Source organism: Lichenostomus cassidix, chromosome 3 (assembly GCF_008360975.1).
Source record: "Lichenostomus cassidix isolate B80296 chromosome 3, HeHo_3.0, whole genome shotgun sequence".
Taxonomy (NCBI): domain Eukaryota; kingdom Metazoa; phylum Chordata; class Aves; order Passeriformes; family Meliphagidae; genus Lichenostomus; species Lichenostomus cassidix.
In genome coordinates this window covers 87,948,451-87,965,541 of record NC_139483.1, presented here as the reverse complement: position 1 = coordinate 87,965,541, position 17,091 = coordinate 87,948,451, and the positions used below count along the sequence as shown (strand labels likewise).

The window sequence follows — 17,091 nt, the reverse complement described above, 5'->3', positions numbered from 1 at the left end:
CTTATTTCAATAACCTACTCTTGTTAGTAAGATCCAACTCTAATCATAAATAAAATATGTTTTGACCCCACGGAATCAATAAAGTAGAAAGGCAGAAGGAGAAAAATAACTGTACAGGTAAAACTAACTTCAGAAATTAATTAGAGGCAATCACATCTCCTGTCGAAAGAACTTCTTTGTATGTTGTTATGTGGACCAGAATGCATACTATGGAATATATATACTGTGACTTTGCCTTCATCTTAATGTCTACATTTATCCAAAAGATCAAGCCCTAGGATATTAAAATTTAAAGTACTAGTATTTAAATTCAAACTACATCTCCATCAGAATTGAATGAATCATATGATCTTTCTAGGTGGAAGAACTGGTAAAATGTATGGATGGTACAGGATTTTGCTTATCTGAATGATAATAGTGTTAACACTGCTACATTCCTCTATAGTGGGTGCTACATAAGAAATTTTAGTTTTCTATATCTGCTGGTAACTTTGTGAATTACTCCAACAGGTATATTGCACTTTGTTTGCCTAGACATTTTTTTTGCTTGATTGACTACGAGAGAATGACCTACCTCTTCCTCTTCCAGTCTTTTCAAAGAATCACCTGCAAACTTAATGTATTGGGTCATCAAGGTCACTAAGGCAGTGTACCGAGTCCGTAAATCCATGAACTGTAGAGAAACAAAGAGAGAGGTAGGTACATGTCATAGAGGTAAACACTCCCATTAAGCTTGAAAGAAATGATAGACACTACTCTAGAACCTATCCCAGTTTTCATTTCAAAATCCATGATTCATTTCTAATTCCATGATTGTGGAATCCAAAGTCCTAATTCTGATTCCAAAGTTCAATGCTGTTAACAAGATGCACTTGAACAAATATATCCTAAGGATCTGTGAGGAGATCCATAAGGAGAAGAAACAGAAGATAATGTTTCGACTTCACAGTCACTTGATTCTTCCCCCCGTAAGAAAAGGTTTTAAGAGGGCCAAACCGTGCTGGTCACTATTCCTCTCTCTAGCAGTTATCATGGACACAGATTTATCTTTCCCACCCAAATGAGGCTGATCTGGCTTATCATCTATCAAAGTCCAGATCTAGTAAGTTTTACTATAATCAAGATGAACTCACCAATTACTTGGATCAAGATCCAGTCCATAGTTAGCTCTAAACAGTTTTACTGAGGCACAATTCTCATACAGCTTTTTATTACTTGGGTGACTTTTGTTAATCAGCTGCATTATACTGTCTTGTTACCACAATGCAGTAAATGAACAAGAGATATTTATAATATCATGTATCTACAGAGAAGAAACCCAGTCTTTCTTGGATTACCATATTTAATCATTAATAAATCCAAAATCAAATTCTTGTGTTTACACTGTTTTAAGCAAAGGCTCACATTTTCCTGTCATAAGAAACCCGTTTACCTCTTGAATAATGAAATCTGACGAGCTCTGCATTCTTCGGCGCTTCACTGGAGATTTTTGTTGGGAGTCAACCATAGCTCTGTAGGTCATGGTCTGTAACTCATAGTCCTGTAAAAGAGAAAATACACAAAATCCTTGGCATTACACAAGATACACTAAAAAAACAGGATTATAAGTGTAATGTTATTGTTACCTTCACAGCAGCTGAGTATTGTTCTGAATACTTCTGGCATTCATCTATTTTGCTTTGTTTCATTTCAATCTCAGAAACCAGCATCTGTAAAATATGAATCTACATTTTCATCTAAAAAGTTAATTTTTATTACTATTATAATTAACATTTCTACTTTATTTAACATTATCTAATGTAAACAGCCGTTTCTCTAACATCTACTTTATCTAACATCTAATATGCTCCGATCCACGTGTGTACAAGTAATTATGCTCAAGTCTATGTCCTCAGCTTTACCAGGTTTACAGTACAGAAGTAGTGGAAAAACTGCCAGGTTTAACAGTTGGTGAGTGAACTTAAAACCAAATCAGGAATATACCATTTGATGCATATAATTTGTTATCCTGTCTATTTAAACTGCCTTTCCTTCTTGCAGGAGACAGATGTTGAGTTTAGCTCTGCTTCTGTGAAAATATTTCTACATCCATAAATTTAAAAAAGCAGCACTGAATATAAAATTATGTGAAAAGGCAAGTCCAGAAGTTTTAAGGTTTTGATGTTCTTGCACACTTGAGGCCCAAACAATCTGGTCTATAGAATTACAATAGTCAGTGAGTGATTTATTCATGGCTGCATTATAAACACAAAGTCACAAGACCTGGTGATTACTAAGAGTTTTACAGCAAGGGCTAATGGATATAAGCTCCTCATATCAATAAAGAAGATTGACATCACTGATCTTAAAATTCTTTGGTCAGTGCCTACAGCAGTGCTTACCCACAATGAGATCGCTTTCATACCTTATGTTGGTTCAATTGTTTAGCCAATGCTTTGCTATTCTCAGGATGTACTTCTTGCATCTTTCGCTGAGTATCTTCCACTTGTTGAATCCAAGTGTCCAAAGAATTATAAGTATCTTTATAATACTTCAGAGATTTATTAATACCTTCTAAGTCACGCAACCTGATTTTATTTTAGAAGACAAACCAAAGGGGAGAAAATGATTATTAAAGACAAAAACTACTACACTAAGGCAAATACAGCTTTTAAGGCTTTGAATGCCTTGGGTCTACTACAGCTCACATATAATAGTATGTTTATACTAAAATACCACTAATTAAACAGTAAATTCACTTCTTAAACACCAAGGCTCCCAGCTTGATGAAGCCTTTCCATTTGTCATAAAGGACATCCAGGAGAGCTCCTATTATACAAGAAACTCTATATATCCCTCATTAGTGTGTTCAACTGCTTGAAACTCCAAGAGCACAAGAAACTCCAAGAAAGAGGGAGGGCTCTGCTACAGCAATCAGCTCTGTTACAAGATGTGGGAATATTTCAAATGTGATCTATGAATCAAGAAAGAGTGTGCTATGCTGGAGTTAAGTAGCGGTTTGTCATACTCTCCATGCCTCCCACAAAATAGCAGGAGTTACACTAAAACTAAAGCATGGAAATATGCTCATGTGCAAAAGTAATTGAACTACAGTAAATGTACTACATCCAAAATTAGATGTAGTAATTGTATATCTAATTTTAAATCATGTTTTGACCTGTAAAGAGAGTTCTGTGTATTTCTTAATGTCATTTTCATACTGAGAGAAATACTGACAGTTTTTCTTTCATGATCCTTCTACTGTTACTTGTTATCATGGTCTGATTTTGGTGGTTGCTCTGTGCAGAACCAGGAGTTAGACTTGATGATCCTTGTGGCTTCCTTCCAACATAGGATATTCTATGATTCTACTTAAAAGACCACATAAATATGACCACTCAACACTGCAGAATAAACATACTAATTAAACAACCTTTTACAGTTTGACTTGGAATGAATACTTTGAATTGCTCTAGTGTTGTTCTTAAGATGCCAAAAGGAGACTAAAAAAGGAGCAAGCAAAGGAAAATTCTATTGCTCAGGTTTCATACTTAAGCATGTTTTAAAGCTAATAACCATGAAAAAGAGAAAGGATCATGATAACTGCAGCCAATATTTGTACATACTTTTTGCATAATGATCATCAGTGTCAAGCTGGTAGGAAGAAGCGGAGATAATATTTGCAGAAAGCAGCTTGTTTACAGCCCTATGCTGCAGTTACCACAATCTGTCCTATTCAGACCAGAAGTCACTACATATTTACTAGCTGGCATTTTTCAGCATATTCTGTTCAGGATAAAGTCCTGGGAGGAGAGCATGTGGCTCATGCTTACTCTCTGAAGAAATAAGGACACCTCAGTACCTCATAAAACTACTGTTTAATCATTAAAATTTTGTCACACTAGCACCTGATGAAAAACCTGAGGTGGAACTTAAGGTAGCCATTCTGCAGCCAGCTTTAAATGAGTCACCTTCTGCCCATCTTCCTTCTAACTTCCAGCAACGTTAAATAGACACAACTAAACTAGTTAATGACAAGGGAATAACTTCAATAGTGCACCTGAATGTATATTCAACCCTTAGAAAAGGAGGACAAAAATGTGACAAGTGTTTGTGTGAACTTTTAAATCAACAGCACTACCTTCAATACTGTTGTTCAGGCTATCTATACTAATAAACTAAAGTCCACTTTAAAGGAAATAAATTCAGACTGTACAGTACAGAATTCCTCAACTTGGCCATACTTTTTCCTTCAGTCTCTACAGTTCTGGTTCCTTTACATACAGGAAACAGAACTGTAGAGACTGAAGGAAAAAAAGCATTTCCAGGAATGCCACATATGGGCATCTCCTTCAGAAATATGAGGAGGGGTGGTCTGCTGAATCTGCACATCTGTGTAGGCATGTGCACTTGAGCAACATTTTTCAGTATCAACTTGATAGTAAAGGGCTGAATTTAGAGCACTATCTCTACTGGATATTTAAAAAAATAAAAGGCACTTCGCCAAAAATTATTGCACCAAAATTATTACAGAAGTCAACAGGAAGCTAAGAACTTCCAGACTTAACACTTGAGTAATTAAAAGCAAATTAACATGAATCTAGTCATAACTGATGAATCAGCTCATCAATTTAGGCTGTCAGAACTAATTATGTGGAGAAACAGATGGTATTTCCATAGGACTGCCAGCTATTTCTGCAGGTTAGCTTTTTTTGAAGAAAAAAGACCATTTATCTCTACTGTGTATCAGTAAGTAGTAAGTTTCTATATCCTGTTCATCTTTTGGAGCTTAATAGTCACAAACATTTCCAGTGGAAAAGTAAAGTAGCGTTGTCAACAATGTAATAAAGGTCCTCATCCCAGAACATTCCAAAAACAGTTCAGAAAACTATTCAGACCTGTTTTAACATTTATTTCTGATTTCATTTCCTCAGAAATAATTTTAAAAACAGTGTAAAATATGAACAGATTATAATAAAAAGTCATACAAACCTATTTTCAATTTGAGAATGAACATTTTGCCACCTCTCAGCCAACTGATCAACTTTTTCTTTATGCCAGTCAAAGTCAAGATCACGTTCCTTGTGCATTTTAAACATCTGATCACTGATCATCTTTGCCTTCTGCAGTTCATCCTCTAAGGCATGGAATGTTTGTCTTTTCTCATCTACTTCAGATCTCCATTGCTAGTAGGTGATAAATGAAAATTTGTAAATAACTCCTAAATTGTGACACTATTTTATAAATTAGTATTTTACACCAGTAAAATGTATAAATTAATCAATCAAAAATGTTGCAATTAATATTTTATTTCTGCTTGCTCAAATACTCAAGTGGTACCAGAATGGGTCTGAAGCAATAAACTGCAAAATAATTCTAAGTAACAGCAATCCCCACAACACACTGATCAAAATACAGACATTAAATGAACTCACTCACCTTATAAACTACAGCTTTCAAAAAAATTAGGCAGATGCCAATCATTCTATCTAACAAAAATGCATTACTCATAATTTAAAATATCTAAATGAGTTATATGCAGTAAACAAAAAATGCTGAACTTCAGTCTTTCCATTTCCTAAAAATATCTGCCAAACCTCCTAGGAAACCCTGATTAGTACACCAAAGAGGTAGCAAGAATGTTACTATGGTCAAATTTATATAACATATGTTTATGTTACCTTAAGTATATGCTACCTTCTGAAGAGAAAAAGAAACTTACTGCAGCATTATCAAGTGCCACTTTTGGAATTTCAGATACTTCAACACATTTTGCAACAACAGGAACATGCTTTCAAACTATCCAAATCCTAATGCTCCAAAGTTGCCATTTTTTTCTGAGATGTCAATCCTAATACAGCCTAAAACTAAATACACAAGCCAACATTTGATACACTGTAGAGTGCAGCATATCCAAATCAAGTGTTACAGGACAGATAGTTTTTATCTTCTTTTTTTGATTTGCCCGTGAAAAGGCACCAGCCAGCTCTTACCTTTAATGTACCCATCAGATTTTCAATATTATTTTTGTCCGCCGTTACTGCCTCTTCTTCACACAACTTGGTTTCATAGTGTTTTACTAACGATTCTGCTGTTTGGGTGTTTGTCAGCACCAAGTTTATAGTTTTTAATCTGAAAAACAGTGACCCACTGTTAACTGAACCACCAATACCTACACACAACACACTTATGTTTTTCAGCCTTTTTATGTGTCAGAGTATCCCTTTATACAATGTTAAAATGTTAACTTCCTTTCCCTTGATCAGTATTACTCACACTAATAGTTTTAATTTAAGATAAAACTAAAACATGTGATGGAAGACAGCGTAGTACATACTTATCTATGAAAATGGAAGACATGGAGTAAACTTGGTTCATGTTTTGAATAACAACATTGAGCTCAGAGCGTAGAGTAGGGACAGAAGGCGAACCAGCAGCTTGACTGAAAAATTCTTCACATTTATCTGTGATGACTCCCAAATCATCCTTTAGTCGATCCAGCTCTTTCTTCAGTTTCTGTAAAATAAAAGGTGATTGGTAGTGCTTTCATCCTACATCAACCTCATATACACTCTACATATAACTACAAGTACAGGTGTGCCCTCCCTTGCTTCTTTGATGTGGACACCATTGAAAAAAACTAAAGAGAAACATATGTGTAATAGGGAAACTAACGGAGTTGTAATTGATCAGTATCTATCTTTTTTCTGAGAAACACAAGCTAAATATTTGACTCCTCTTTTCAAGGTACACTGCAACCTTCCTGGTTTACACTCAAAAGTTGGGATATATTTGTTTTTTAAATAAAACTTTTCCTAGGTAAAACAGACTTTCTCAAAGGCCCACCTCTTGCTCTGAAATCCTAAGCACATTTTCATGTACATCATCCCTTTCCATTGGCGTCCGGATCTGCCTTATTAACCGCTCCTCACAACTCTCCAGTTGCAGTCTGATATTTCTGACTTCAGAGATGTACAGATTGTAAATAGATTCTTCCTGCTCCTCTGTTGAAACAATTAAGGCACATGTTAGCCAGCAAAGTCATCATGTCATTTTCACCATATCTTCTCACACTTAAAGGCAGTGCTCTGCAGGTCTTTTCATGACGGGCAAAAATGCCATCAGTTTCCATTGAAATTTTGGTTATAAGGCAAATTCTAGGAACTTTTAAGTTTTGTTTTTATTAAATCATCTCCTAACAAATGCAAAGTTACTGTCTGTGATCATTTAGCTCAGGCACAGGCATTACCCTATGGAGACACTGCTAAACTCAGTGACTCATTCTGTTAATCAGTGGTATCAGGCACATTAAATCCTCTCCTTCAGATACACAGGGCACCACGTCTTTCCTGAAGTGTAGTCATCTCTGCTAATGAAGTAATCAGCTTCGCACTGTATTTCTTTAAGTCATCAACTACTCAACAGTAAATCAAAACAGATATTTCAAGCTTTCTGTTCTCACTGTATTAAAATTGGAGTTAAGAGAGCAGTAACTACAGGCATCCTGTGGAGCTAGGAAAATAGACAGGATGTTTTCCTTGTCTTACCAGGGTGAAAAAAGTTCTGTTATGAACTCAACAAAGAAATCAAGTCATTTCCCCAGCACTTGAAAACAACAGAGGTGTAAGCAGTGAGCTCTTAAGAAACTCTTAGGTGTAAAATTTTTGTAGCATTCTGTATATTATGTAACACATCAATATTTTTACATAATTTAATAAATACAAAGTTTTAAAAAAATTAAGAGCTTCTGCACAACACAATTGTGCACATTGTCAAAATGACTGTTTGAAAGAACATAGGCAGTAACAGTATCAACATGATAAAAGAGATCTCAAGATCAAGAACTAAAATCTCTCTCATAAGGGCATCTTTCTACTGTTCTAAGCTAAGTTTTACCTCTTTCAGCAGACTTGAGAAGCTCTTGATAGTATTGCTTGCAAACATTAACTTCCCTTTCCAGCTGTGTTGTGTCGGAGCTTGTAAAGATTTTGGACTCCTGGCTGTCTTCCACAAAATCATCGAAGCGAGACTGTAAATTGCTTAGAACCTGCTGATGTTCACCTGGCAGCATTGTCTTTATCTGCAACAGATTACAGACCCAAAGCCCAGTCATCAGTGGTGTATCACTCACACAGGTCCTGTAATGCTTTTTATCAAAAAGCAATGCTGATGGATTACTAAGATGGTAAAGTCAAAGAACTGAGGTTCTGAAAGCTTTCTGTTCCTAAGCTGCAGTCCACTTGACAGCTGACAATTTACACTGAACATAAAATTCTTTCCAATCTTTCACATCAGGAATGGGGTGTTAAGCCAACCCTACATCAGACTTCATTTCTCCCATCTAACACCATGCAGCAACAAACAACAGCAAGGACAAGTAGGGATGCTTCAAGAACTATCTCAGATTCCTCTTTCCAACAGTAACAGTGATAAATTAGGTGGGAAAATGTCATTTTGGGCACTGCAAATATTATTTGCAACAGTTTGTGATCTCACACAGTTTTAGTCAGAAAGAATAATAATTTCATCTACATCACTATTGCATTTCTGACAAATTTGGCCTAACAAATTGGGCTATTTAAAATTTCAAGTCACAGTTATGTATGAGATGAAAAAATACATTATGAGGAGTGAGTTTTCAGCTGCCTTCACCTTGAAAGACTAAATGTTGCTTCACAGTTGTTCCATTGTTAGTAAGAAAATGCAGCAGTTGCAGTTGTTATAAGGAAATAAAAGTTTTCAGGAAGATAAACCTTAGCCAGATGAAGTTAATCTCCCCAAATATTTTCAAAATGAATAGAGAAAGACAGTCTATTGCAGAGCAAAATTCAGAATTTAGTCACTGTTCATTGCTTTCAAGGGGTCACTGCTGACAACCTTGGCAGCAGTTAGTTGTCCTGACACCATCACTCTGCTTCTTCCCCAAATGTAGCTGTATAAAGACTGCTCAGACCAAGGCAGGTTGTTCCACACCAGCACCCAGCATGACCACTGCTGCCAGGTACTCCCAGGAAGATGAGGATTGCTGCAAATCACTAATAATACATTTCTGTAGGTACATTTCTATGACTTCCCCGTAAAGGGTTAAGAGCCCTTCTTAGTCATAGCACTTACCGAGGCAACATTACCAGCTCGAACAGCTTCAATTTCATTTGTCAGGTAATGCCAGGACACCACACTCTTCATGTTTACATGTGACTCATGCCAAAGGGCCAGAACATTCTGAAATTGCTGTTCAATCCTGAAACAAAAAAAGTTTCAACTTCAGATCAGGGTAACACATGAAAACAGAAAAAGAAAAAAAAAAAACATCAAAAAGTGTGAGATATTCTTTTAACCCAAGCTCCATATAAGTGAATTTTAATAGAAAATAGGTAGTTTTACTTTGTCCCTACCTGTTGGCTGTATCTATTGCTTCTTTGTTTGGTGGAGGAACTGTAAAGCATACAGAAGGAACCATGGCCTCATTACCACTCGGGCTAATGACTTTCCATTTAGCACGATGGGAGTTGTTTGCTAATACACACTCATCATCTTTGTAAATAGTTATCTAGTATTAACAGAAAAGGAGAATAATTTGATGAGCCAAGCATTACAAAATAATTGTACAAAGCACTTCTGCAAATGTTGTCAACAAATAAGCAACAGAACAACAAACCCAATGTTCCAACCCGAGAATTTGCTCTTGTTTACTAGGCTGGAAGAAATTTAGAGCCCAGCTTTCTCCAGTAACATAGTAATTAATGAAACTTCAGCTGAATTCTTACATCTGTAATTGGTTTGAGGAAATTTTAGTTTCTAACCTCAATTTGTCTATAGTCACAGATGGCTTTAATTGGAATGGATGTTTTGAGTACACAGTCAGGGTTCCTTGGCTTCAGCTGAATTATTGCCTTTGCTCTTCCCACAAGGCCTGCTACTGTGCTCTTGTACTGCAAGAGTTGTTCTTTTTCTTCCTAGAATAGTTAAGAAAAGAATACGTCATAAGAGTTGTCCAGAATACAGTACTGCCTCTTTGATCCTGTTATGCTTCTTTTTCCCCTGACTCCTTCTACTGTGTTTCCTAAAAGTAACACATTTTAAAAAATCAAAGCGTCTTTCTGAAGCCACTGTCTTCCCACAACTGTTATTGTAAATATAAATAAACTGTACTTTAGAGACAAAAAATAGTCATTTTTTATAAGTTCTGAAAAATTAATGTTTTTTCCTTCACTTTAAATGAATAATCTTAACACATTTTATATTCTGCCATAACCTACACATTTCTTGTTTCATTGTAACTCCTGTTAATAGGATCCTACTATGTATCTTACCATAGACTCCTGGACAAGGTCTTCCAGCCTATGAAGACTGCTTGATCTATCACAACTGTATTTTCGGTATATGGTATCTTTCAAATTCTTCAAATATTCCATGGCTTCTTTGGCATCGCTGAAAAACTAGGAGGAAATAATTATCTGGGTTATTTTTAAACAACCAAAAAAATACAGAATCAACTACACTGAAGTTTTCAAGTGCTGTCTCTTAAAACCACCTTTTCTCGTCACTTGAAGTGACCACTGCACCACACTCAGCTACTCATGATCTCATGTCTAAATGTACTCTTCAAAAAGGCACACACTGTGACACCAGTTATTCTTGGTATGACCTACATGCAAAATTAATTCTGCAGTTATTGAACCTACAGTTAATGACCATTCCTGCAAAGAAAAAATTTTATTAAGTCAATCTTGCTATCCTTGGAATTACAGTTAATTTCATATAGAAAGCACAGACAAAGCCTAAAAACTGTAGAAATTAGCTGCAAAATCCAGGCAGCAGAGCTGGGGCAAATATTTTGTGCAAGAAGGAAAATGAGCTGCCACATTTGGCAGCTCTGCATAGCAATCTGCATGCCCAAACAAGGGTCCTGGTTAGGCATGACTGGGAGGTGAAATCCCATTCTCTCCCTTAAGCCCCACTTCTTAAATCCAGAATTACAGTTTCTTCCCCCTGTCACTAGGAGCTCCAAATGCTTTGTCTTCTCCAGCGTCCCCTTGGTAACTCTGGGCTCTCACCCTTCTCAGTCCAAAGGTGTCTCACCCCATCATCATCCCCCATTTTCTTCAACCACACAACCCAGAAGACACTAAAGATTCATCCTTACAATTTAAAAGTTTTAAATTAGTAGATTTAAAAACAAACAAATAAAACCAACAAAAAAACCTCCTGTCCATCATGCTCAAGCAAGTAACTGCATCATTTGCTGAGTATGTGAATGGGTGACAATGAGATAATCAGATGGTTGTTTCATTGGATGTGTCTGCTGTCAGGGTAATTCAGGGTAATGTGTCATTCTCTGCTCTGTTTATTATTAAAACTGCACATTCAATTTTGCTTTGAGTAGTCCTAGAATAGCCATCTAGAATATGTTCTCCCATGGCCACCACAAACCACCCTCCACACTCCATCATCAGCAGAAGCTCTATTGACAGCAGTTGTGCACAACAGGGAGAGAACAAAGTTTCATTCTCAGAGTCTCTACTTGCAGCTGCAGCACTGAAAAGATCCCAGGCCAGATTTTCATCTGCTGTGAACTTATATAACTGTAGTGAAGAAACAGAGTTGTGGCAACACTGTGGGAGTGTGGCTAATCATCTAATGATTGTACAAGACAAATGTCACTTCTGCAACTACTGTGAGACAACAGTAGTGCTTTTGGCGGAACTTTCTCACTACGGACAAAACTTAAAACATTTTACATTCTGATTGATTTACTTTCTTACCTCAAAATAGGCAGCATTTTCTCTCAAATGCTGTTCAACACAGTGGCAGAGCTGAAGAATCCAGCTCCATTGTGTCTGCATTGCAGCTCTATAGGCCTTTAAGGAAGGGAGATATATTTTACAAATGGAAATGAAAATTAAAACTTGCATACCTTTACAGAATTTATGAAACACAAAAGTAGTTAAGCAAACACAAATAGCTATACCTGACCACCTCACCCTGGAAAACCAAGCTGCAGCAAGGTGAATTCCAATTAGATGTGAGAAAGAAACCCTGTCACTACAGCATAGTCTAAGATAACAAAACTTGCCCAGAGGGGCTGTAAAATTGCCATCCTCTGGTCTGGTCAGAATTTGGCCAAACAAATCCCTGATGGAGCTTCCAGCAAGAGCTGGAGTACAACTCCTTAGGTTCCTCCAGTCTAAGCTCTTCTAAAATTCTGCGTCTCTATTTACTCAGTCAAAACAGGTGGAGTCTTGCCTGTGTAGAATTTGTATAATAAAGTAACACTGAATACACAAGTAAAACCCCCAAAGCCCAGGATTCCGGGAAATACGCAATTTTGCGGGATAACAGTTTTGCGGGAATGCAAAAAGCGCGGAGCCCCGAAGTGCTGCGAGGGCTGCGCCGCTACGCCCTCGCCAGCAGAGGGCGTCCTGCCTTTGGGAATCACCCCCAAGCTTGGGGTTTCAATTCCTGTCATTCCCCGCTCAAAACGGGCTTTCCGTTGGCTTCCAGGAATTTTAAATTGATTCATTAATGCATGTATTGTTCTGTAGAAAAGGAATTTAAAATTATTATTATTATTTATAAATATCTCAATATGGCATTATTGGAAAAAGCATAACCTGCACAGTCATCGTCACTGTGACGGCCTGGTTTCATAACATGCATCCTTAGTGCATTTATTTACTACACCAGTAAGAACCCATTAGAACAGCCTATACTTTTAAAGAATAGAACTGCCCACATTACATGAAAAGTCATTTATTATTCAAAGTAAATTTCATGAGAAGGAAGGAAGGGAGGAGTTTTCTTCATGTCTCCCATTTTTGCAGATGTAAACTCACAAAGCTGAGGAACAATAAAAATACATTCCCTCTGACTTTTTTCATTCTTCTATAACAAATCAGCTTTTTATTGTTTCAGTGTTTACCAGCCACTCTCTGTATCTACTCTTTTCTTGAAGGTCTACAAGGAAAAGTGTTTTACATTCTCCTTTGAAAACCTGTTATGACCCTACAACAATTACAATAAATTTTCTGTAAATAATTTACCTATAACAGAGAGTTAGATTCAAGCCTTGGGTAAATCACTTCACCTGGTCAGATTTTTAACATCCAAACAAGTTTCATAATTCACTGGCAAATAAGTTATGAAACCAACCCTAAATCATAATAGGAACCCACACATACAGTAAGTGACTAGAAAAGCTCTTACTGAAACTTCTTTCCATCCAACAGTAAAGAAACGACATAAAGACTGTTCTGTACCCTCAGTCTGTCAATTTGGATCAACAACTCTAGAAACTGTGGGCAGAAACTTCTGTACAGACCAATTAATTTTAGAGTTTAGGAAGATTTCATCTAAGCAATCCAAGATGTAACCATAACTTTATATAAGTGTTTTCACTTTTTGGAAACTGGAAGACAAATACAACAGAGATACTGAAGAGGAAATTTTAAAAGGCCCCTTTATTTAGTCTTGTTTCTCTAAGTTTGCGCTTCCCTTTTTTCCCCAAAAACTCAGCTCTTTTAAATCCCAAAACTCTTCCTGTTTTGGTGCTGGTTTTACTAACTTACCTCAATGGTTAGCCTGGCTGGGTGGTTTTCAAGAAGCAATTGCTCAGCTATTTCTTGTACTGATTTAATAACTTCTTCTTTTTCATCAAGTTCTCTCATTAATTCCTTTTTTCAGACAAAAAAAAAAAAGTTTTAGAACTCCCTCTAATTATTAAAGATTATTTAATAATTCCCTCTGGATTATACTAGCAATACATACTGCATGGTATTCCTTTTTTCTTGTTATATTGGGGTTTCTTTCACTCCAGTCATATGCAACCTCTTCCTCTTCTTTTTCATTCAGCCATATTAACTCTCTAGTAGCACGTGACACAAAATTGTGAAGAGTATCTAGATGCCTTTCCTGATTTCTTGATGTGTTCTTTATTAAAGGAAAAGATTTACAAGAATCAGAATTTAAAGCTTATCCCTTATCAGAAATTATGCACACTGAAAAGCTGAACATGGAAGAGGTACGATTGACTTACCAAGAGTTTTGAATATTGACTCTCCAGTTTGTGCAGTTTTTCTGCATAACTGAGTTTAAGAGGGGCAGTCATTTGGATCTGTATTTGGTATGAGATCAAAAGACAACAAAAAGGATAACAAAAAGGTGAGATATGTTAAACCATTAGATCTTCTGGTTTCATCATAAGTCATGTAGAGATCAGAAATAAAGGTAAGTTAGACAGTGAAACCCAAACACAGCTCTAAAATGCAACATTAGTTTCTGGGTCACCCAGCAAAAGGATAACAAAGAAATAAAGAACATGGTGCAGTACCTCACTGATTTTGGCTTCTTTAAGGCTGGATTCAAATTCCTCAATAGCTTTGTGGACATTTTTGTGATTTTCTAAATGACTTTCAACACTTGGCAAATCTGAACCCCATTCTGCTCGATCAAGTTGAACCTTACAAACAGGAAGAAAAAATTAGCCATGATCTACAAAAAGTAAACAATAATCAAAAGTGGACTGTCTCTGCAAAGATTGCTACCTGCATTTCTTCTACCCAGCTCAACAGATCCTGGACAAATTTCATGTTCACCTCTTCTTCTGTTAAATTTTGATCCACAAAAGCTGATTTCATAAGAGGTTTTCTGATTTGCATCAGTTTGAGTGTTTGCAGACTCCCACTGTCTACTCCTGTCATATAGCTCTGAATTAACCGTGGAGGGATGCCTGGTGGGTAAGCAGGGGTGATGGTTGGTGTCAGTCTGGAAGTAAGACCTGATGAAAGGCCAGATGTCAAACTGGAAGAAGTCAAAGTAGGTGTTAAACCTTGGGTCATTGCAGCATTTAATTCAGGGGTTAGGTTTGTTGTAAATCCTGAGTTTAAGCTTTCGGTTATTCCTGATATCATCATCTTTGTCTGCTCTGTGGTCAGGGCATGTCCTTTGTTGTACACAGAAGAACATTCGGTCCGTATGGCCATCAGGTCATCACGAAGTTTTGCAACTCTAATAAATTAAAATTAAAAAAAAAAACCAATGAACACTTATGATTAAGGTTTATCACGATGAACTAAATAGTGATATGAACTCACGCTATCTCTCACATGTCAGCTGCACTTAAATAAAGAAATATTTCTATCAGAAAGCACATGGTATGTCAGCTTATAGTTTTATACAGATAAAAAATGCAGAAATCAAGCAATGACTGAAAAAATTCTATGGGCACTAACATGCACTGTACACAATTCCAGAGAACAATCAGCAAACCAGAAATCTTACAAGATACTACATGTTGCAGTAGATCAAACACTCGCAGTTCACTGCCAAGGAGTTATGCGCTTCATCTCAACCAGTCTAGGATGAATCCCAAAAAACTTTGGACCCACTTGTTCATAAAAGTGAATTACGCATTTTAAACGCTTCTTTCTGCCAACACTGTATACCCTGCCACACATATCCTAATATTACCCCGCTTATGACCTGTTAATACACCTACAAGTGTCACCAGAAATCTCGCTTCCATTTAAAAACTCAAAGTTAGTGAATTCTAAATGTATTTTACGTGCAATAAAACAAACTAACATCTTTGCACACAGATAGCTACTAAACATTAAACAGTAAGTCACGTTCAGCGGATTGACTTCATTTTCATAAAAGAGTACAAATAGCTCCTGCTTTCTTCAACATATATGGGCATTGCTCTCACCAGAACACCTGATATTTGGGTGCCCAGTGACAGATCATGAAGTTTATGCACAGATATAAAAACTGAAAATTTTGTCCATAATGGGAATCCACATTTCAGACTTTTATTTATTGACATAAACATACTGTAAAGTACCTTTGAACAAGCTGGTCTGCTTGATAGTATTTTCCATCAATAAGAATCTGGGCATCTATCACTTGCTGGCGGAGAAGATTCTCAGACTCAAGGAGATATCCAGCTATCTCTGCTTCATGTTGGAACTGGAGCCCTGACTCCAATCGCTTGGTGTCCTTAATAAATAAGCAAAAGTCATAAGCCTTGCAGCTAAACCAAAGACACATCAACTCTAAGAATTTTTTTTTTTTTTGGTAGAAACTTATTCTGATCTTGAAACAATTGCGAAGCATTTAATCTAACTAGAGACAAAAAGAAAAGGTAACAGAACTCGCTCTAGGCAACTTGTGATATTTTCTTGAAGAAATACTACCTTAACAGTACAATGAAAATAAAAGTAGTGGCTATTAAGGTTGCCCTCAAAAATACTTAAGAATTTTTTTGCCATTCTACTTATATAAGTTCATGAGTACAGACAAGTAAAATCACTGACTGACTTACAGCCTGCAGAGCGTTCCGGGCAAGTATCAGTTTGTCCTCACAGCTTCGGCTGTCCCGCTGAATTCTGTTTGCAATTTGCTGCAGCATTTCCAACCTAGATGATTACAAAGCATTTCAGAAAAATAGGTACTACATTATTTACATTTACAATAATGTTGCATGACTTTAAAAACAAACGAATCAACAGCATCTGACACAAAGCATACATGAATATGCCAAGTTACCTGTTCCCTTCTAAGGTTCCATTACCAAAGCTTATACAAGATTTAATCAGCGTGGGACCACAATTAACAGAAAGAAAATTCTCGTTAGAGTCAACGCTGGTCCGAGTACTGGTGCTGTTGCTGAACAGCGAATCACTGCTATGATAGCTGTAACTACTGCTATTCATTTTCACATCCAGAGCACAGTTCTTCTGGCTGTTTGCATTTGCTGAAAAATGAAGATAAAGCTCCTGCAAAATGTACAGCTTCTAGGGATGAAATTCCACTAACTGGCTTTTGAAACACGCCGAGTCTTCCTTTAAATAGGCTTCAGTACGCACATTTAAAACCCAGCAATTAATATTCTGCCAGCTCTTCAAAGGATTTTACCTGGGGCTATGTATGCTACCTTGCTTTTGGCTTCCCTACCTTGCATTAAAGCTTTGCAAGTACAGACTAGGCAGCAACAATAGGGCGTCTCTAGGAAACAGACACACCAAATATTTTATTTAAGTGTCACTAAATAACTATAGGCCAAATAAGAACTAAAAGAACTCTTTGCAGTGTTTCTCAGACTCATCAATGGAA

General features: G+C 36.7%; 1 protein-coding gene across 9 annotated transcripts in view; it reads right to left on the bottom strand.

Moving 5' to 3' along the window:
• DST (dystonin) overlaps positions 1-17,091 on the bottom strand; it is a 295,384-nt gene that overhangs the window by 128,055 nt on the left and 150,238 nt on the right. For 8 of the 9 annotated variants that reach the window (XM_085056610.1, XM_085056616.1, XM_085056608.1 and 5 more), the window contains 21 exons: positions 16,301-16,394; positions 15,821-15,975; positions 14,523-14,985; positions 14,309-14,437; positions 14,015-14,092; positions 13,747-13,908; positions 13,548-13,652; positions 11,745-11,840; positions 10,293-10,418; positions 9,783-9,935; positions 9,375-9,529; positions 9,094-9,220; positions 7,876-8,059; positions 6,826-6,983; positions 6,317-6,495; positions 5,973-6,111; positions 4,972-5,165; positions 2,405-2,567; positions 1,626-1,709; positions 1,433-1,540; positions 575-673 (listed from right to left, as the gene is read on the bottom strand). In XM_085056610.1, coding sequence (XP_084912736.1) covers positions 575-673; positions 1,433-1,540; positions 1,626-1,709; positions 2,405-2,567; positions 4,972-5,165; positions 5,973-6,111; positions 6,317-6,495; positions 6,826-6,983; positions 7,876-8,059; positions 9,094-9,220; positions 9,375-9,529; positions 9,783-9,935; positions 10,293-10,418; positions 11,745-11,840; positions 13,548-13,652; positions 13,747-13,908; positions 14,015-14,092; positions 14,309-14,437; positions 14,523-14,985; positions 15,821-15,975; positions 16,301-16,394 — 3,151 coding nt within the window. Of the gene's footprint in view, positions 1-574; positions 674-1,432; positions 1,541-1,625; positions 1,710-2,404; positions 2,568-4,971; positions 5,166-5,972; positions 6,112-6,316; positions 6,496-6,825; positions 6,984-7,875; positions 8,060-9,093; positions 9,221-9,374; positions 9,530-9,782; positions 9,936-10,292; positions 10,419-11,744; positions 11,841-13,547; positions 13,653-13,746; positions 13,909-14,014; positions 14,093-14,308; positions 14,438-14,522; positions 14,986-15,820; positions 15,976-16,300; positions 16,395-16,524; positions 16,836-17,091 lie in introns of those variants that run through there. The other variant, XM_085056611.1, reaches the window with a different exon arrangement.